This window comes from Rhinolophus hipposideros (genome assembly GCF_964194185.1).
Source record: "Rhinolophus hipposideros genome assembly, chromosome: 9".
NCBI classification, from domain to species: Eukaryota; Metazoa; Chordata; class Mammalia; order Chiroptera; family Rhinolophidae; genus Rhinolophus; species Rhinolophus hipposideros.
This window is the reverse complement of record NC_138055.1, coordinates 81,197,385-81,220,024: the sequence shown is the minus strand read 5'-3', so window position 1 is coordinate 81,220,024 and position 22,640 is coordinate 81,197,385. Positions and strand designations below refer to the sequence as shown.

At 41.4% G+C, this 22,640-nt stretch overlaps 1 protein-coding gene across 3 annotated transcripts in view; it reads left to right on the top strand.

The window, feature by feature from the left end:
* The first annotated feature begins 584 nt into the window (after positions 1 to 584).
* The window catches only part of KITLG (KIT ligand), an 88,478-nt gene continuing 66,422 nt past the window's right edge, over positions 585 to 22,640 (top strand). For all 3 annotated transcript variants that reach the window (XM_081059318.1, XM_081059317.1, XM_081059319.1), the window contains exon 1: positions 585 to 747. In XM_081059318.1, coding sequence (XP_080915444.1) covers positions 733 to 747 — 15 coding nt within the window. In that variant the 5' untranslated portion in view covers positions 585 to 732. The remainder of the gene's footprint in view (positions 748 to 22,640) is intronic.

Genomic DNA, 22,640 nt, shown 5'->3' with positions numbered 1-22,640 from the left:
TATGAAACATTCATTCACTAAAGTAATTGTAAATATATATATGGGGGGGGGGGTAAGACAATGGCCTAACTAAATCCCAATGAAGTTTTTTATTTCCCTGAAGCTGGCGGGTGTATTCTTTGCTCCTAAGTGAAGTCCCTTGTCACAGCACCTCTGCATAACACAGGGAGTCCCGGCCCTCGCCGCCGAGCGAGGTATTCTGTCTGTCCGCGGGCGGTGCCAGGTGAACTGCGGAGCCGAGAGGCCAAGCAGGGACTCGCCGAGCCTGGCCGGCGGAGCCAGCGGCGGCTGCAGGTTAAGCTTGGTTCTGCGCGCCCCGGTGGCCTCCCGCCAGTACGCGCCGGGGGCCCCCGGGCGAGGGGACGAGCTTGGCCTGATCTATCCAACTTGGGGGGCATTCACGGGGCTCTGACCGCCCTCCCGGGCCTCCCCCCGCGCCACGGCCCCAACTCGCTTCCCCGGGGCTCCGGAAGGGAAGGAGGCGTGTCTGGAGCAGGCGGGAGGGAGCCCTATAAAAGTGCCGGCGGCGCGCGGGCCGGGCTGAGCTCGCCGCCTCGCGCCGGGTCCGGGAGCGCCGCGGGAAGCACGCGCGGTGGAGGACGTGCTGCGCTCGCGCTGCCCAATGCGTGCACTATCTGCAGCCGCTGCTCGTGCAATATGCTGGAGCTCCAGAACAGCTAAACGGAGTCGCCACACCGCTGCCCCGGCTGGATCACAGCGCAGCCTTTCCTTATGAAGAAGACACAAGTGAGTAGGGCGCGCCCAGGCGCTCCTTGGCTCTTCTAGAAAAGCGTGCCCTGAGGCCGGCGCGTCCCGGCACGGGCTGCCTGGGAGCCCGGGGCTGTGCCCGCGGGACCTGCCAAGAAGGTGCGGGGGAGGCGGGTGTGGCGTGCGAGCCGGAGCCTCCCGGGCCGGCTGAGCCCGCGAGAGAGGAGGAGTGGGAGTGATGAGAGGGAGCGGTGTCAAGTTTGCAGCCGTTAAGTTTCGAGCTGTCAGTCGGGAGCCGTGCGTAGTTGCTGGAACCAGGAAGGACCTGCTCTTTGGCCGGGGAATTTTAAGTAACCACGAGAAGGCATGTCTTTGCACGGGTGACATTTTCCCGTGGATTCCGGGAAATTACAAAACAGTTCCCCGTACGCCACGCTTGCTCGCTCTCGAACCCAGATTTCTGTGCAGTCCCCAGGTGGGCGCGGGGCTCGTGGCCACGCGGGTGCAGCGCCCGGAGCGAAGCCAACCCCGAGTTCCTTAGCCGCAGCGCTCTGCGTCCGCGGGGCGGAAACCTGCCCAGCCAGCCGGGGGAAACTTGGCTCCCAGCGGCATTCGTGGGGTTTGAGGCTCTGGGTGAGCTTCCCAGAGAGCTCGGGGGAGGGGGGTGGGGGTGGAGTGAGGAGTGGGGGTTAGGGGGTGAGGGGGTCATACCTCCACACTGCACTCACTTCTTTCATTACAGAACAGAAAGTTTTTTTTTTTTTTTAAATGGGCACCTCTAATGATAGTTATTGAGGTAATTCCCGGTGCTGCTAAATTGTGCATTATGCATAAACACACTGGATAGATAGAAAATCTTGGGTACAATTAGATTTTTCCCCCTTGAATCAAATATGTGGCTTGTATAGAAAGGGACGCCACGGTACTCCTTTTCATGGTTCTTTTCACCACTGCAGTTCTTACCTCTTCTCAGTCTCCCCTTTGGAATTGTTCTGTATGTCTGCCGCGGGTTGGGTAAGGCTGCCCTTTTACCCCCCAGAGGTTCTATCGGACATTGCAATTCCTGAAATGTGTGGAAGGGGTAGAAATGTTGGAGGAAAAGGAAAATTAGGGGTTGTACAAATGGTCAGTTGAGAATGAAGACATCCATATGATGGAAATGTTTTATGAAATGGCCTGCTTTGTATCATATTTTAAATAGTTGTCTAGGCTTGGGAAATGTACACATTCAGAAGGAAGTAAGAAGAATCGAGCCCATTGCACCGGCGTGGAAAGGGGCAGGGGAAAGGGATATTGCCTGGCGGAAAGTTTTGTGTACTTTCTAGAGCAGCGGCCTAAGGCTAAGAGGAGGTGTGCAGATTTCTCTTGCAAACACGTTAGTTTATAGGCAGAATATTGATCACCATAGTGTGTTGTTGAAATGCAAGTGTTAAAGACTCAGGCAACCAAAGAGAAGTTTTAATGGCATTACTTGATTTGTACAAGCTTTCTGCTTTGCGGAATAATAAGCAAGGGCGGGCAACCAATTCCTTGTGACAGTGGCATCTACTCCCATGAATGGTAGTGGTGAGGTCTGGGTGGAGAAATCGCTACCTGCTCGTTCAGAGAGCCTACACCTTCTTTCTATTTAAACAAGAACACTGGAGACAGATCAAGTTAATGACCAACACTCCAAAGGGGGGCGATGTACTATCATGTCACTTTGAGAGTCAGTAGGACTGATGATCCTTGCACCCTTGCTTTGCAAACAAATCTCCTGTAATCTCCTTTCCCACTTTGATTCAATGGCTGTGTAAATCGGATTACATGGGATACTTCCACTGAAAACTAGAAAGAGTTCTGTCTAGCCTAAAACGTTCTGTGCTGCCGACCAGGGACATTTGAGACAGCTAAATATTTTAGAAATGTGACCCGCTCAGACCAAGTTAAAGTGCAAGCCCTTTGGGGGAACTTGCTGATGTTAAAGACTTGCCTGCACAGGAGGGCCATGCCCTTGTTGAATGAAGGCATTCATTGCCTGGGATCCAATGACCTTCAAGGTTTTCCTTAAGGATACTTCTAGCAATTCCGAATTCTTGCCACGGAAAAGGGGGGCATTGGAAATAGCATGAAATCAATAAAATAATCCATGGAAATGGGGGAAGAGGGTTAGATCCTCGTTCATATTGCTACATTTTCTAATCCAAAAATTACGAAGATATTTTCTGTGCAACTGTGTGGGTGGAGCGGAAGTAGTGTAAGGGAATCAGACACTAAGAAGTAAGATGAATTGTCCTACCGAATCTAATGTTCTCCTCACAAAGGAGGAAGAGCTAGCTGTTAAATCAATAGCTTAAGTGGTCATTTATAAAGATGGCATCAATACCAGAGTTCTATTTTAAGGCAAACAGTTCTGTACTCTCCCATTACCCAAGCTATAACATGGAAATTTAAAATAGTAATAATAATAATAAACTTTAACTTGAATTATGCAGCTCTCCAAGAATCACAGGTATACCAGGTTTTCAGTCAAACTAAATAAGTGTGAAAATTCCATCAACAACCACTCGGAGTTTGATAAATGATCCTTTCATTTATTTAGCACATGTGCTGGACTTAAGTATTCGGACAATAATTACATGGACAGTAGTCATGAGGAGCAGTTGTAGCAATATATTTAGTCACAAGTCCACAGAAATGAATGCATTTTGCATTTTTCAGATTTCTGATTGCATTTTATTCACATTGTGTGGTTTTCCAGTTTCTGAAGGGAATTGTGGCTCCGGTTTAGAAAGAACATCTATTTCAATGAAGAACATTTATTTCAACATAATACTCTGATACACTAGTGTATTAAATGACAATCGGGCAGCAAATTTTGCAAGACCATTCTTAAAAAGGTGACATCAGTTTAATGGGCTTGACACCATGTTTATTGATGTTGTACCTACTTACATTTTAGTTTTGAAAAGGTTTGTGAGAGCTTTCCTGACTGCTGTCAGTTTTAGAAATACTAAGAAAAAATTCATTTTGCAAAGAGTGTAGAAAAGGCCATTTTAAGCACACATTATTAGTTCTTGGAATAAAAGCAAATAGAATGCTTGTTAGCTTTTGTTATTCCAAGAAAATATCCCTCTTTTGTCTGTATGAAGTTTATCTGTAAGTTCATAGAAACATATTAACGTTTATGAAAAGAGCATACTTTTCACCTTGTCCTTAAAATCACTCAATTTGGAATGTGTGCTTTGAATAATTCTAGTTTGTGTAGCTTTTAATTGATGCATGCTGCCAAGATTTTAAAACTCAAGTGCTAAGTCAATTACATTTAACATAAAACAAGGAAAATAACCATATGGAAATCTGAAGGCCTGAGCCAAACCAATTAAAATTGCTAAATTTGATTTATGTCTCACTGCTGGATTGAACATAGCAAATTGTGAGTCACATTTGTTCTTTAATGATATGTTGAAATCTTTCCATCACCAGAAATAATATTTATATAAAAAAAAAAAAATCCCTGCCCAAATGGATAGTCTGAATATTAGAGATTTTAGGCATAGTCCGTGGAACCCCACTCTCTGTGCCCTTTCCCATCCATGTCTAGGGAGCACCTCAGCTGTAGTGGAAAGATCTTAGATTCTAATTCCTGTTTTACCACTGGTGAGACAAATAACCTTAGGCAAATGGTTAAACTTCTTGGGAATTCCATTTTGTAATCTGTCTGATGGTTATAAAACAGTTATAAAGAGTTTTCTCACACGGTGGTTGTAAGGACTAAACAAGATTGTATATATATTTTTATCTGAGCACAGTGGCTTCTTGTAGTTACAGCATGAATTTATTGTCCCTGAGTAGAGAATTGCCTGCCAGATACCTTACAACCCAGAGAAAAAATGGCTATTGCAGGTAAATGATGCTTAACCAGCAAAGCACAGAGACCATAAATCTGAATCTGTGGATCAGTACCTTCTATTAAGGTAGGCTGATATCTGTTTATAGACTGTAATTAACACACATCAAACTAGGAATATGTGAAAACAAAGGCTACATACTACCATGTTTCCCCGAAAATAAGACCTAACTGGAAAATAAGCCCTGGCACGATTTTTCAGGATGACATCCCCTGAACATAAGCCCTAATGCGTCTTTTGGAGCAAAAATTAACATAAGACCTGGTCTTATTTTCGGGGAAACACGGTATATGTGGTCTGAGGGATGTTGAATTCTTTCAAGTTTTTCTTTGAAAGTGAAAATGAACGAGAGAATTAGAATTGCAAGTAGAAATGGAAAATGGGAATATCATCATCTCTGATTCGCTTCTGTGTTTCCACTCTCTTGCTTTCTAAGTTGCCCTTGTATGATTCTGAGGGTTTATTTTAGTTTAGACTGGAGACTTAGTCAGCTTCCTATCCCTGGTGTTCTTGCAATTGATCTTCTGAGTGAGGCCATGCATTCATTTCTGCAGGGTGTCTTTTTGTCTTTCCCAGGCAACCTGCAGTGAGTTTTTTTTTTTTTCCATTATGCAAGTTTGGGAGATTTTTTTTTTCTTCTCTCGATTACCTTAATGTTCCCTTTTGTAACTTAGGGTAAGGCATTTGGTTATAAATCTCTGAGGAGTGATCTTTTATCTTTGTTCTCTATTACATGAATCACAAACAGCTGCAGGAGACTCTGTTTTTGGAGTAAGTCACCTGTGTAGTCAGAACAATTTATAAAACAAATTGAGGCAATGCCAGGATGCTTTTATGATATATGCTGTTTTCTAGGTTATTTTGCATAGACTTTGTCTCATGGAAATCTTTGACTGTAGCTTTACTGATTGATAGATGCAGCAAAATGTTTTTTGCCTTTTCACTTAATTGTGGGCACCCTAAAAACTGTTTACTGTAGGGGCTGAGAGAATTGTAGTTATCCCATTTCTACCTATTCCCTTCTATCCAGAAATAAAGGAGTTGGTGGGGGGTGATTTTCTTATCATTAGACCTCATGGTTCTTTTTTTAAGATCATGATGTGTGTCATCTGAAGGAAAACTGTTCTTTATGTAGCTCTCTTTGCTTTGGGTTACATTCACTGTTTCTAGGCTGCCCATTGACTTGGGTATTAGGGGATGGGGTTCTTTTATTAGCTTGGATACCAAGTTGTATGACTTTGGGAAGGTATTTGAATCTCTCCAAACCTCAGTTTCCTCAACTGTAAAATGAGACCAGGACTAGGTGATTTCTAAGTGCCTTCCAGTTCTACAATTTTCTGTTTTTAAGATTCTAGTAGAATAGAGGTTTGAACCAGATGACATTTAAGCTGCCTTCGGTTCTGCAATTTATGTACCATTGCTTTGGTGCAAATGCCAATTATAACCATTGTCTTATGATTAAGAACCAGCCAATGGGGAGCAATGAAGGAGATTTAAATTTAGATTGTTCTACTTTAGCCCTTTCACCTGGTACTTGATATTTCTCTATAACAAAAATGGTGTTTACACATTCCTATTTTAGCAATATCCATTGTTAAAGAGGATCTTTACTTTCTCTCTTCTGATCTTTAAATGTAAGCTTCCCAAAGGTAATGAGTGCCTCCCTGTTTGCTGGTCTTTTCTGCTTCGGGGGCTCCAATATCTGTGTACATGCAGCAGCAATGGAAAGAATCTAATCGTGGGGTAGAAAAAGCATTAGTGGGGAGAGTCAGTGGAATGGGTCCTGCACTTGGCTCCCGCTCCAGTGCCAGTCACTGAGTCTCAGTCTTATGCAAGTCTGGGCAAGTCACTGAATCTTAGTAGTATCTCTGAATCACACCCTGGCGTGAATCTTCACAAGATAGTGAAGAGGAGGGGTCTACAGCGGGAGACTTAGAGGTTGGAAGGGGAGGGAGCAGCCTTCCCGCCTTAGGGAAAGGCAGTTCCTGCGGAAGACACTATGCAGAGGATTTTTGCTGGTCCAGCACCATCCCTGGAACACCTCTCACCTGTCTCCTTTTCTTAGAGTCTAGGATTGACCTCAGTGGAGAGCGGTGGCAAGCCCAGTAACCACCAGCGGGTGGTCCTGAGCAGTTAGAAGTCTGGGCAGTCCTTTCTCATTGTTGACAGGAAAATATTCAAAGAGCAGCCAGATCCCCTCCTCCAGCTAAGAGACCATGGATTCCTCAAAAAATATAGCAGTGACAATGACAATAATGCTCTTCTTTTCTAAGCACAGGCAGAGTCTAGTGAGCTACCCATTAAAACAAAGTTCAGAATTGAGGCAATCAAAAGCAGCGGTAGCTATCTTTTGGTTATCTGGATGCAGGAATTCAGCACGTGACTTTGCAGGTGTAGCTGTTGCTTTGGGGCTTTGAGTGCTGCTCAAGAAAATGTGGTCTTCATGAGGGCAGTTAAGGTGCCTCTTCTGTGTTCTGAGTGCACAGAAAACAGCTAAAAAATTGGGCGATTGCCTTGCTTGCAAAGAATGCCTTTGCTCTCTAGGGTGACCATGCAAGAGGGCTCAAAGCATGATCGAGAATGCCATCCTCAATGCTCACTTGAAAAGCAAACCTCAGTCTCCTTCACCTTTGCAGAAAGGGCACCCCAGCTGCATAATGTGCCTTGCTGCAGGCCTGGGAGAAAAGAGCACTGCAGAGGTTCTGGGGCAGCCCTTGTGTTTGTCTTGTTTGCACATACTCTGTTGCCCTTTCAGGAGCAGAAGTTCATCTTCTGAACAAAAGCCCTGTAAGTGCTTAGAACTTGTGCCTCTTTTTCACCTTGACACAAAATCTCTGAAACCAAAGACCTTTCCAGTTAAACGCATCTCATCATTGACTTGTTTCTCCTAAATGCAAGTGTTTGAGTAAACCAGGTCACCTCTAAAAATTACAATTAAATAATGCCTATGTCTACTGTTAGGGACCCCCTGGTGCTGAGTTTTTACTGTTTACTTGGAATCGTTTTCTCAGTGCCCTTCTAGACACTGCTTTGTGAAACCACATAGGTTCCTTGATTTCCAAGAAGAATGTTGCGGAAAAGTGGTTGTGTTATAGAGGCGCTGCTCCCCTCCTGGCACGTGTTGTCCATATGGGTGGCTGTCAACATTTATATTCACAGCAAAACTTTAGATGAGGGGGAGGAAGGAAGGCTAGAAATGTTTCATGTAAAATGATTTCTAATGTGATCTAGAAAGCCTGAGGATTGCAAAACAAACCTCAGCAATCACACAACATTATTTATGGTTCTATGTAAACCTACAATTTAATGCTTCTGAAATGGTCAACGCATTAGGGATTTACATTTTTGATGACCAACTAAGACCTCTGTGATTGCTTTAGTACAGATCTCTGGAGATTTTAGAAAGTTATCTATTCAGCTGGCTCTACCCAGAAATCTCTGATGTGTTCTATTAGGCTGAGGACTGACTCTAGCACATGTCATTCTACTGCTTGTTAGATAGAAATGGTCACAGTACAGGGGCATGGCTGCTGCTCTGTTCCTCCAAGTGGTCCAAAATGGGCACTGAAATGCACGGATAATAAAGGAGTTAGAAAACAATCATGAAAAGTGAAAGGGAGGTATTAGCATGATGTTTTTAATATTGAGTGAAATTCTATGTTGAAAAACCCAGAACTACAAAGTAGGGTTTATATAATCCTTCCATTGTTTTTGCAACAGATTATAACATTTTTAAAGAAATTCTTAACATCTGCCCAGGAAAGTATTGTTAAAACTTTGTACGTATGTTTATAATGTACCATTGTCATAGTACTCTGTGTCTTCGAAAATAGTGGACTTCTTTTTTGTCCCCATTTGAAACTTGACTCTTTTTTATTCTTAGGCTTTTAAATCCAAAACTGATTTGACAGTTTTTTGCTCTACTTCTGTACAAATGTCATACATAAATGATCCAACAATGATTCCTTCAGCTAGAAGGAGTGAAATTTACTGTAGCACGCTTCAAAAGTTGACCTTTGAATGTATAGCAATTTTAAATGGTTTCCATCATTGTTTTATAAAATCAAATCACCCTGGTAATAAGATCATGCCAGGGTGGCACTCTGTAGAAAACATTTCCAAGATTAATTAATTCATAGAACTTTTCTTCTGGGAGGTAGGTACAATTTTTTTTTTTTAAACCCCATTTTGAAGATGAGGAAACTCAGATAAGGTCTTTCCCCTGCCAACTCCAAATGTGTGTTGCCAAGATTAACACCCAAAGAGATTTAGCTGGCACAACCATAGTGCATTTGTGTGGCTTATTCGGTACCTCAAAGATGCACATTCTGTTTATAGGAACATTGAATCAAAAACAAATGCGATTCAGATATTAGAAACAGCTGCCAGTTAAAGAATTTGGACAACAAAAATTTCATGATTCCAGTTGCCTAGCAGAATGGCTCCTATCAGATTCTTACTTACTGTTGTGGAAGGAATAAATGCCCGATTCAGGTTGTGAGGCGCTAATGCACTTTTTTGAAGCTTTTTTCTTTTCTTTTCTTTTTTTTTTAAAAACAAAACAGAAGGCAAATTTTAACTGCTGGACTGTGTCTATTATACCCACAAATGTGTTTGGTGGATGATTGGAAAGGCTACTTTTTTCACCATTCACAGCATTATTTTCAGTGACGATGCAACGTTGTTTACTAAGCAAAACTGGGCGCCATGTGAGAACACAGAAAACACTGGATTGAGTTAAAGATCAAGTGTAATATTGGTTCTGCCACGTACTGGCTGTGCGACCACTCTGAACTTTACTTTCCCTTCATTAAAATGGGTGCAGAAAAAAAATGACCTATTCCGTTGTAGTGTCGATGTGCTGATTGAGGTAGAGTGTCTAAGTGCACAGTGACTTGCAGTTAGTAAATAATCATTTCCTTCTCTGCTGGAATAGTGAACCATTATGGCAAATATGCATGGTGTAAGAAATAAATTCATTTTTAGCAATGCCTGCCTTTGGCTCTAGGGCTTGCATAAATAAATGAATTAAAATAATCCTTAGAGATTAATACTTTAACTGCCTTATTTATATGTTGTCTACCTTCTTTCACACTCATAAGCAGTCTTAGCAAATTAAACAAATTATTCCCCCGCCCCAATTTTATCTCTTTTACTTTTCTCCTCTTTCTAAGGAAGGAAACAGTTATACAAAATAGGCCAAAAGACAAGCAGTTTAAGAAAAAGAGCAGCTTCTTGAATAAGGAAATAGTAAGACTAGTTAATAAGTTAATACCTATCTGTTGATTACTCACCACAATGAGGCACAGTGCCACAAACTACATAGGTATATCTCACTTGATTCTCAAAAAAAAAAAAATACATATGTGTTATGAAGTAGATACTTGTCGATATCATTGTTTTTTTAACAAATACGGAACCTAAAGTTCAGAGAGATTAAGAAAATTTGCCCAAGATTAAAAGAAACAAAAATGCAAGTTAAATGGAAGAGGTTGGATTGGAAGCTAAGGCTGTTGAATTCTGAAGATGAGATTTCTCTTAACCACTTCAGAAGAATGTACCCATATGTAAGTATACGATTACATACATTTACATGCACTATGTACGGCTCAACCTTTCCTCCCCCCACCAAATTTGTTTGTAAAGATGATAGCTCTCAGTCTTATTTGGAAAAGACTGAGGCAGGCAGAGCTGAGATTCTGGGTGAGTGACAGGTGGCTTCTCACTCAACTGCTCAGTCCCACTCAGGTGTGTAAATGGTTTTGAGGAACAATAATTCTCTCCCAAGTCAGGGAGCCTGGGCCTGGTCACCAGCCTGTCCCCCCTCAATCTCCTTAGCTGTCAAATGCCTGCCTTGTCTATTGTGAGAGAGGCCCCTTAGAAACTGTAAAAATGCCATTTTACTTTATGGAATTAAGAATTGCTCTCAAAACCTCGGTGTTTTTCAAATAAAATGGTACTTTTGTTGGCAAAGGGCAGGTTTTAAAGTATTTTAAAATTGTGTTTCAAAATAACTTACTGGAATAAAAGATGCTTCCGAGATCACTTTAATCAATTTGCTCTGTCTGACCCTCTTTTCATGCTGCTTTCAATAAGGATTTTAAGTGGTTGTGTGCATATTAGAAAACTATTTAACAGCGATGTCTTCATGCTTGTGTCTGGTTTTTAAAGCTACCAGTCATTGAAGTTACGACCTTTGCTTTATAATTCCTTATTTCCAGCTGCATGAATAGTAAAAACTCATTTTCTGCCTGGACGGTATGTTTTCGTAAACCACTGGCTGTTGGAGTGCCCTTATCAGCAGCATCGTGGTGTACCTTCCTCATCAGTTTAGTGGAAATGAAAGCTAAAGGTCCTGGATCATCTGAATGCATGTGAAGGAGACGACGCAACACCGGTGTGTTGAACCCGAGTGCAGTTAGACGGTTGCCTCTGCACGAAGTCCTCTCAGCCTCAGTTTCCCCATCTGCCAAACATGGAGCGCAATAGTACCTTTCTCAAAGGTGGTTATGAAGACTACATGAAATAATCTACAAAAAGCCCTTAGTCCAGTGCCTGGCACATAGGAAATAGAAAATAAACGCTTACTGGTATCCTTAGCATTAAACAAATGGTAAGCTTATCAATAGCCATGGCTCCTTTCCTAAAGAAAGTGACTCTAATTGCAAAGTCTTCAGAATGAAAGGGAAAGCTGAAGCAATTTCTCTAACTCAGGCTTCAACTTACTTTAGTCCTGAATAATTTGTTTTCATTCCCTGCTATAACACACACTGAAAAAGAGCTAAATGTGTATAATTATAATCACAAGATAGTTTACCTAGAGCAAAGTTACTTCTTTCTATCATCTGCCCAAGGTTACAGAGCTAATCCGTGGTGGAGCTGGCTTCTGAACCAGGTGGTCTGGAACTAGAACCTGCCTGCATTCCAAAACTCTATGCTACACCTGGAATTGGGGGTGGGGGGCAAACATGAGTCCTTCCCATGAACTGGTGAGTGATTTCCTACTTTTTCCTGCCTGGGAGGAGAAGTCTTTTTTAGCATCAGCAGAAATAGAGTCACTTGTCAAGGGAGAGGAAAGAGCATGGCTTTGGTGTCAAAAGCACGTAGGTTTTACCTCTGGCTCCTGACTCTAGCTTGCCAAGGGATCTTAGGCAAATAATTTAACTTCGCTTAACCTTTTCTTAATTGCATTTCCTCTCCTGTAAAATGGAATAAAAATACTTTGCAGTTTTTCTCCCTCCCTCCGCCTCCCTCTACCCTCCCTCCTTTTCTTGTTCCCTCCTTGCCTTACCTTTTTAACCTAGAAATAATATATTGTATACCTGCTTTGTGATGGTCACTCACAGATTCATAGTATTAAAAAAAAGTATTTTTCAGACTTTTTTTTTTATCGTGAAGAGATGTTTATTGACTTGCTCAATATAATGCACAATATAGACAATTCCAGTTAAAACAGATACATGTCACTACGACAGTGACAACAATAATTCTTGTTTTCATTCAAGTTTGTTGATCAAATTGCTGAGAAATCTGTATTCTTGATCAATGCTCAGGAAGCACAGATGGCAGTATTTTTCAGACTTAACACATGTTTTCCAGCTATTCTGTTCAGCACTAAATTATGTTTGTGCAAGTGTTTGACCCATTGGCCTCAGGTAGACACTCAGAGCATGGACTTTGGAGTCAGACACAAAGCAGCTAAGTCCTAGCTCTATTATGCACCAAGACCAGGTGCATGTTCTTTTCTTTCTTTCTCTAGGCCCCGATGTCCTCATATGTATAATGGGGTAATAAGAGTAATAGTACATAATCAGAAGAGTACAAAGATTAAATTAGGTATTACATGGAAATTGACTGACCCAGAATTGATGTTCAGTAATTTGTATCTCTGATCTTTAGGGGCCGAATTATACCAAGCAAACAGATCAGTATGTGTACTCTGTCAGTTTGCTGCCTTTGGGTGATGGCTGTAATAATTTAAAACCTACGGTCATTGAAAGGTCCAATGAAAATAGAGATGATTATGGGAAATGGGTTTGTGTAACGGTGAACCGAGATTAGGGAAGGGTCTGGATCGAGGTCAGCGTGACGCTTTGAAACTAAGGATGCTGACACACGACTTGGCTGCTTCATAAGTTGTTGGAGACAGAGAGGTAATTGACAGAGCAGTGCTCTACAGACAGCACATCCATTCAGAGGCCTAGGGTCACATTATTATTCTAAACCTTGAGTGATGAAAAATCCAAACTTTCTAGATATATGAGAACTATGCGTTTATTACTGCCTTCCAGAATGAGCCTCAAACTATTTTATACATATCGTATGTATTTATAACTTTACAGACTCACAGATCTGGAGTCACCTCTTCAAAATGGAGGATCCTGAGTCACTTAATTCTTCTAACATTCTGATTTTCTCATTTGTAAAATGAGGTTTATAATAGTGTCTAACTCCTTAAGTGGTTGTGAGGATGAAATGAGCCAATATGTGAGAAGGACTAGTACCATGCTCCATACCCAGAAAACCTAGGTATTATTCTAAACCTTGAGTGATGAAAAATCCAAATCCAATACTGTAGCTGTCAAGCAAAATTCATTTTTGCATTCACAGCTTTTTTTTTTTTTTTGGCATGTGTTGAATTTAGTAAGTATGTAGGATCAACAGTTTGGGATTGTTTTCATTATGAATTTAGGTTTTATTTTCTTAGAGGTGATTGTGTTTAGAGTTTAAGAATTTGATTGTCCAGGTTAATCTTCGAGTAAGTTTTGTATCAGTCATGACAGATGCAGGTTCCTTTTATCAGTCCATTACTTCAGGTAAACAAGCATTCCATTCTTTGACAGAATATTAAATCATTGTGTTCCTTTTGATGGAGTGCTGACTTAGTCAAAGCACTTGTGAAAGACAGAAAACACCTCCTATTTTGTGACAACATATGACTTAAAGGCTACTTCTAGAGGTCTCTTGTCTGAATTGACTGTTGCAACCTCAACAATTAAGTTACCAACCCAGAAATAATGAAGTAATTTTGGTTTCAATTCAGGCAGAGTAGGATCTAACACTTTTAGTGGAACCAAGATTGTAAAACTGAGAAATGAAATCTCCTTTAGATGTTGAAAAAGGGGAAAAAAAAAAATGTTTAAGTCCATTCTTTGAAGGCCCAAAGGAGAATGAGAGAATCATTCATGTGTAATTTTTATAAGTTGCTTAGGAGAAGAGCCGGATTACAAAGGGGCTTAGTTTTGCCTCTTTCTCTGAAAATTTGTGTCCTGGCGGTTGAGGGGAAATGCAGGAAAGTCAGAAGAACTTACTTAGGCTGACAACAAAGGAGACTCAGGTTCTAAATTCAGCTACATGGTGTTGGTATTTGGTTGAGTCCCTCTGAAGGTGTTCATTTCATTATCCAACAAAACAAATGGTGACTTCTGTAATTTTAAAGATTTTCTCTAGTGCATACAATCTAGTGTTATAATGGTAGTCTGACCATGCAACTACCCTGGTTAAAATCCTCCACGGACTTTGCATTACCAGCAGTGTAAAGTCCAATTCCTCAACAGTTGTACAAGGTTGTCTGTAATGTGGTTGGTGCTTATCTCCACCACTCCCCGTGTGGTACATTTCATTCCAGTGTCATCTACCTATGAACAGTGGTATGGTTTCATACCCACCACACTGCCCTTGGTCTCGAAGGCCCTGGAAACCTCTCCAGTTGTCTAGCTGAGACAGTTCTTCCTCCTGGAAGCCCTCCTTGATGTTTTGCCCTTCTACCCCAACCTCACTTCCACTATGTTTACCCGGTGCTCCAATGGCATTAAAAAATTCTACACTTAAAACACACCGAAATTATGTTTTTACCTATCTGTCTACCTGGCTAAATTACCTCGTGTTGGTATCCCCAGCTGGTCGCACAGAACCAAAATCTCCGCGACAACTTTCTGAACCAAACTATGAGGTAACGAATCATGCTAGATGTATTTGTGACTGAATCTTTTACTATCAGCATTCTGCACATCTGTCAGCATTCTAAGCACGGATCTAGGTACTTAGCAATTTTATGTCTCCTGGTCTCAGTTGACACCTGAGCTGACAACAAGGAGAGTGATTTGGAAGGTAAGAACTTTAAAACATTATTATTATGCATTGATGTCAACAGGAAACCAATATAACTGTGCATGCAACTGCCCCACAGAAACACACATTGTTTAAATATAATTCTGTTCGGAGAGAAATGATAAATGAGCTGCTTGGGTTGTAGAAGAGAATGGAGACCAGAGATGACAAAAAGATGACGGTAGCATAGTTTGCTTGCCATTTGGCAAGTACCACTTGGTGCTTGCTCATTCGATATGCATAAAGGGTTTATGAGCCAGAAAACGTTTTAGAACATGCTACGGTTGATGATGGTGAAGAAAATGGTGTCCGATGCTCATTCCCTGTGCCAGGTCCTAACCTAAGTGTGTCACACACTTTACTGCCCTAATTCTCTCCACCTGTGAGGGTGGTCCTGTGATTGTTCCAGTTTACAAAAGAGGAAGGTGGACTCAGCATTTTACAACCAGCCAGTCTGAAACCTGACCTCTGCGCTTCTGCTGCTGTCATTTTTTTTTTGCCTAAATAAGATGGTTTTTCTTAATGTATAATAACGAATAAGCCTGTTATAAAGACAGTACATGGATTCTCCTTCCCCAGCTCACCCACCACCTTCAAGATGTTTCTTTTCATATCTCCCTTCCACAGTTTGTGTTGGTTAATAGTTAGCCAGCGCAATAGACAAGGAGAATATGTTATGTAGTTTGAGATACTGATGTGTATAGTCTGTATCTAGTAAGTGAGGAAAGACAGAAATGACACTATGAAAAGTTTTAGATGGTCCAATCTGAATGGTATTGATGGATTTAAGATAGATATGGGTAAGAAATGTAGCCAAATGATGTTTCAGTACTTAAGATCAAAGAAACACTGGACTGTGGAGGAGGCAAGTAGAAGGATTAACAAGAAATGATGTTTACAAATATCATCTGTGATGAAAAGTCACCATCTTAGTGACCCAAGGCAATAATACTTCCCCTTTATAATACAGTGCTCTAAAGTCATCTTATTATATAGACATTGTGTACTTTAAAAAGTTCATTTAAAAAATTCGCAAAACTTTCGATGCCAAGTTTTCAAAGTTACGACATTTTCACAGTTATGCAACATTGTAGCATGGCCTATGTTATTAGTTTTTTTAAAAATGAGATGAGCTTCTTGGTTTTGAATGGAGAACTGAAAGTTTAATGTTTCTGGAAACCATACAACTTCAAGAAAGTATGAGCATGGAGGTGAGCCAGTGTACCTTACCTCTACCTCATAGGGCTTGGTCAGGAGTTCACACTGCACTGGAAATGTAATGGAAAGGCAGTCAGAGATTTTAAGCAGGCAGTGATTGGTATGTTCCCAGCACACCACACCCTTGTGAGTAGCAAGCATGAAAGCAAAGGAGGGCTACTGAGAGCGCCCTTGCAGCCTTCCAGGCAGGAATGATGGAGCTAACTATGCGATGGAGAGAGGGGAATGTTTCAAGACTTAATTTTCTCTTAGAACTGATGGGAGTTGACAGACTGGGTGTGGAAATAGGGGAATGGAAAGAATCTAGGATGGTGTCCTGACTTTTGGCTCGAATCACCATGCTTCCAGTTTGGGAATGACATTAGTGGGGATGCTATTCTAGGTGTGGTTGGAAAGACATGAATGATGAGAGCTGTAGTGGACACTTGTGTGGCTGTGCTCTTTGTCAGGTACTGTACCAAGTCCCTCAACATACCTAACACTGTTCAGTGCTCAACAGGGCTGTGAGGCGGCTTCTGTTATGATGCACATGTTACAGGTGGGGAAAGTGAAACACAGGAAGATGCCATAACTTCTCAAAGACCACAAGGCTGGCCAGTGGCAGAGTAGAGATGGAAACCCAGGCAGCCTGATTCTAGAATCACTGCCTCCCAGCCCCCGTCTCTATACTGCTCTGTGCATGAGTAAACACAGTGTTTTCTAAAGCTGTCTTGGATTTTTTGCTGAAGCTAAAGTTGACTTTTGAAACCCTGCAGTTTAGGTTAACATTCACCCATTGCCCAAACAATTTGGCCTCACTTTTGCAGCAGGTGGACATGAGCCTGCCTGCTTTTGGGGAGCCGATCCAATCCAGGCTCAGGGGGCAGTTTCACAACCTCTTTTTATCACCTTCCTGTGCTGATCTTTAATCTATGGGGAGGCAGAGCATAAGTGGGATTGTGACATTCACTGTTAGTATAGCTTTTAATTCTGCAGTCAACATTGACAGGATCAGTAATTACGAGAGAAGAGCTAGAGCATTGACAGGTCATGTGGTGATCTGTAGTGTCGTTCCCCGGTGTGTGTGCTTTCCATAACATTGTCATATTTCATCTTTCAAAAATCCAAAGAAATGGTTCACTAGAAGAATACTGAGGCTCAGGGAGGTTCCGTAATTTGTTCAAGCATGTAAGTGGCAGAAGCAGGATTGGAATCTCCATCTCACTTTGCCGATGTTCTTCTGTTCTAAACTTCATCTCCTTCATAAGCAATGACCTTGCCATTTACTGTGCTTTATGTGGTACATACACAAAGAAATGTCCTGGGCGTGTAATTAAATGCTTTGCTGTGCTTCACGTGGTAGAATTGCATTAACGTTCTTACGGATTGCTAATTAAAAATTGCCCTTAAAAAATGTTAATATGGTCCTTATTTGACAATCTGAATTTTGAAATAATAATGGAAAATTGCTTAGGAAAGTTTAGACAACCTTTATGAGAAATAAATGCTTAGTAACTTGGGTTCTTTTCTCCTCGTATTAATAACTCAAGGGTTAGTGGTAGACAGTAGAATCCACTGTAGCTGGTTAAACAGGGAGGGGTATTTTGAAGTGTGTTCAATGGCTTATAAAACCAGTGGGAGGGTTAGAAGCGCAGGCTGAGCTTCCAGAACACTCTGGCACCCAGAACCCAGGTAAGTCAGCTGCTGTCTGTAAAGCTGCTACAGCCAGTGCAGGAAGCTGGTACTGCTGCTGATGTGGGTCTCTTGTGCCCAGTATCTCCCAAGATAATGCTGTTCCAATGCTCATTCAATGTGCCAGGTCCTGAGCTGAGTGTGTCACATGCTTTATTTCCCTAGTTCTCTTCACTTGTGAGGGTGGTCGTGTGATGACTCCATTTTAGTAAAAAAGGAAAGAGACTTTAGAGAGGTGAGCGTGCTGCTCACAGACAACCAGTCAGTCTGAAACCTGACCTCTGTGCTTCTCCTAGTCCCTTGCTTGGTGCTAGTGCTGCTGCCATGTTTTTTTTTAACCTAGATAAGATGTTCTGCTTGATATATAATAATGAATAAGCCTGTTATAAATATAGTCCATGGGTTCTTCCTCCCCAGCTCACTCATCTTCAAGATGCTTCCTCTTCCTTTCATATTTCCACAGTTTGTACTGGTGAATAGTTAGCCAGTGCAATACACAAGGAGAGTATGTTGTGTAGTTTGGGATACTCGTGTATAATCTGTGTCTAGAAAGTGATGAAAGACAGAACTATGACAATATGAGGAGTTTTAGATGGTCTAATCGGAATGGTGTTTATGGATTCAGGACACATATGGTGGCTTATGGACTTAAGACACAAAGAAATTTAGCCAAAATGATGTTTCGGTACTTAAGATCAAAGGGAGGAAGACAGTTGGAGGATTAACAAGAAATGATGTTTTCAAATTTTACTTGTGATTAGAAGCTATCCAGGTAATAATAGGACAGTTTTACAATACAGTGCTTTAAAGTAATATCACAAAGATTTACGTCCTTAAAACAATTCATTTGGAGGATACCTTTTTGATGCCAAGTTTTTAAAGTTCTGACATTTTTAAAGGTCGACAACCTTGTAACATGGCCTATTTTACTTTTTTTTTTTTTTAATCTGGTAATCTTCTCGGTTTTGGGGTGTAGAACTGAAAGGTTAATATTTCGGGATCCCATGCCACTTTTCAAGTTTTAGATCATATCCTATCACAAAGATCAAAGCTCCTGCCTCAGTTTGCAAACCAACGCACCAAAACATACCATGACTGAGAAGAGGAGATGACATACAAAAATGATGGAATGAAGTAGATGGGCAAAATGGCTTGTGCAGATTCGGCACTTAAGTCGGTACAGCAGCTGAAACATATCTTTTAAATTTCATTGAGCTGGATACACTGCTCACAGGGTCTTCTCTTCATTTCCTGAGTAAGTAGATCCCTATTTTTTCTCAGATGGTGAGAGAATCTCTTTGTTATCCAAGCAATCTCCCTGTTTACATTTTATTCCTCCATCCTCATTTGATTTCTCAACAAAGCAGCTGCTTGGAAAAGATGTCCAAAGGATTGTCCTGAGATGGTTACCTACTCAACTCTGTTTTCTGCTCCAAGAAGAAAGTTTCTTGTTTCTTTTTTCAGCATTATTTAGAGTAAGGGCTTGCAAATGTAAAGTACATTTTGCATGTTCTTCTTTTGATTTTTAAGCTAGGAAATGTAATTGATAATCTTCCTGAGTCTTCTTTGTGGAAGAATTGTAGAACACAAAATAGTTTACATTTACTTGGAAGATGAAGTCAGAATCTTTTTTAAAATAACGAAAAGTATGATGCCAGTACTCACATCCTGGTACATTGTAAAATGTCTTCTCCTTTTTTTTAAAAAAATTATGTTGTGCATCTTCCTTTCTGTGCTGAATTTGGAATCTCCTCCTACCTAGTGGTATTATAGAGAATGCTAAGTATAGTTCCATGGATATCATGATGAAAAATTGGAATAGCAATAAGTCATGTGAGAAGGGAACAACAATATTATGTTTATATTACTCTGAAGAAAAAGATAGCTGGTTTTATTCTTCAGTCAAACTGGGAATGGTCTGGATGACATAAAAAAATCAGTTCTATGAGCATTTTATTTTGTTTGCCTGCTATAAGAGGGATAACAAAAGATAAGAGTCAACCAATGCTTTTTAACATTTAAAAGCTTAGTGTTTGTGACTACTTCTGAGCATGTCTGCTCTCAAGTGAAATCATATCCCGTATCCCCTATGTTGTGTGTTTCCACAGCCACCAAATGAATCATCATGAGTAGTTTTTTTTGAATGGCTGCGTTAGAAACTTTGATGGATGTAGCTCATTGGAGAGACAGGGAGAAATTTATATTTGCATATTATACAGAATTCTAAATGAGCTCTAGAATTGTAGACTTCTCAGAGACTCCCACTGTACTTACTATAGGAAAGCACCTACATTACAGGTCTGTGTGTGTTGTTTTGTTTTTTTCTTTTTAAAACAAAGGAATGCCCCTGTTGGGTCAGCAAAGGAAAATAACTCCACATTATACTCATCTATTTCCTTGAGAAAGGGTGCTCAGGGGATTTTACAGACAGGTCAGCATCTTGGCTTATTATCACACTTTGGTTACATCAGCCAGGAAAGGTATTTTCCAATGGTTATTTATTCATTAAAAATTGTTTATTGAGCATTTACTATAAGCAAGTCACTGCCTAGAGGCTAGAGATACAATAGTGAGCAAAACATTTTCATTGTTCCTGCTCTTCATGAAGTTTAGGTTCTATCCCTGGTTTTGGATCCCAATTTTCCATTTTCATGGAGCTAGAGAACTATTTAAAGGTACAAAGAAAATGGTTAAAAGTCCAAAGTGAGAAGCATTTAGCTCATCTCACATTTTGGATAATTAAGAGAACATTCAACATTACTCTTATCATCATTAGGACTTAGCAATTTTTGGAACCAAGAGTAAGAAGCATGACAATGGTTTATGCTCATCAGATGACAAAACTCTTATTTTTATCCTGCCTTCATTTGTTCAAAAAAATAGGTCTGAGTGGTTTCTGTGTGTTGGAGCACTTCTCTACCCTCTGTGGACAGCACAGTGAGCAGCTGAAAAGTACCTGCCTCATGATGCCCAAACTCAAGCACAGGAGGTAGAGAATGAGCAAAACTGGTGGGTGATGGTGCAGGTCCCTTGTGTGCACATGGGCACTATCTGCTGACGACTGAATCACACGTTACCCAGGCTTCATCTAGTCCCCATGTCATATACATGACGTTATTCTCCTCTCAAACGGTTTAGATCTTGGTCTATACTATATAACAGAGAACTTGATTGTAGGAGCATTTTTGTGGGTATTTTAGCATCAGTTTGCAATGCATGCAATCCACGGATGTGAAGGGGCATGTACTGTAAGGAGCAGTGCAAGGTGCTAGAGATAAGAATGATAGATTGGAGTCCTAGAATCCTCACACTGTTTATGTTTTTGTCAGAAGGGACAGGTGATAAAAGAGCAAACTAATTGCAATACTGAGATAATTTCTGATGAAAAGTTCTTCTGTCAATATAAGATAATGATAACAGGCTGGCCCTGTGGATCAGGCGGTTGGTGCTCTGTGCTCCTAAAGCCGAGGGCTACCGTTTTGATTCCCACATGGGCCAATGGGCTCTCAACCACAAGGTTGCCGGTTCGACTCCCGCAAGGGATGGTGGGCTGTGCCCCCTGCAACTAACAACGGTAACTGGACCTGGACCTGAGCTGTGCCCTCCACAACTAAGACTGAAAGGACAACAACTTGATTTGGGAAAAGTCCTGGAAGTACACATTGTTTCCCAATAAAGTCCTGTTTTCCAGGACTTTAAAAAGAAAAAAAAAAAAGAAAAAAAGAAAGAAGACAATAGGAGTGTGAAGCTCTTTAGGTTACCTGGGAAGGTTTTTCTGAGAAGGGGATATTTGAACTAAATCCTGAAAGAAGAGGAGAACTTGCCTTTTGTACGGCCCAAGAGGGAAAAGCTTGAGGGCAAAGTGCAAAGGGCTTAAGGGAGGAATACATTTCAGGAGTTTCAGGAAAAGAATGAGGCCAGTGTGGCTGGAGTGGTGCGGAGAGAGGGCATGGTAAGATGTGGCATGGAGGTGAGCCAGTGTACCTTACCTCTACCTCATAGGGCTTGGTCAGGAGTTCACACTGCACTGGAAATGTATTGGAAAGGCAGTCAGAGATTTTAAGCAGGCAGTGATTGGTATGTTCCCAGCACACCACACCCTTGTGAGTAGCAAGCATGAAAGCAAAGGAGGGCTACTGAGAGCGCCTTTGCAGCCTTCCAGGCTGGAGTGATGGAGCTAACTATGCGATGGAGAGAGGGGAATGTTTCAAGACTTAATTTTCTCTTAGAACTGATGGGAGTTGACAGACTGGGTGTGGAAATAGGGGAATGGAAAGAATCTAGGATGGTGTCCTGACTTTTGGCTCGAATCACCATGCTTCCAGTTTGGGAATGACATTAGTGGGGATGCTATTCTAGGTGTGGTTGGAAAGACATGAATGATGAGAGCTGTAGTGGTCACTTGTGTGGCTGTGCTCTTTGTCAGGTACTGTACCAAGTCCCTCAACATACCTAACACTGTTCAGTGCTCAACAGGGCTGTGAGGCGGCTTCTATTATGATGCACATGTTACAGGTGGGGAAAGTGAAACACAGGAAGATGCCATAACTTCCCAAAGACCACAAGGCTGGCCAGTGGCAGAGTAGAGATGGAAACCCAGGCAGCCTGATTCTAGAATCACTGCCTCCCAGCCCCCGTCTCTATACTGCTCTGTGCATGAGTAAACACAGTGTTTTCTAAAGCTGTCTTGGATTTTTTGCTGAAGCTCAAGTTGACTTTTGAAACGCTGAAGTTTAGGTTAACATTCACCCATTGCCCAAACAATTTGGCGTCACTTTTGCAGCAGGTGGACATGAGCCTGCCTGCTTTTGGGGAGCCGATCCAATCCAGGCTCAGGGGGCAGTTTCACAACCTCTTTTTATCATCTTCCTGTGCTGATCTTTAATCTATGGGGAGGCAGAGCATAAGTGGGATTGTGACATTCACTGTTAGTATAGCTTTTAATTCTGCAGTCAACATTGACAGGATCAGTAAGTACGAGACGAGAGCTATAGCATTGACAGGTCATGTGGTGATCTGTAGTGTCGTTCCCCGGTGTGTGTG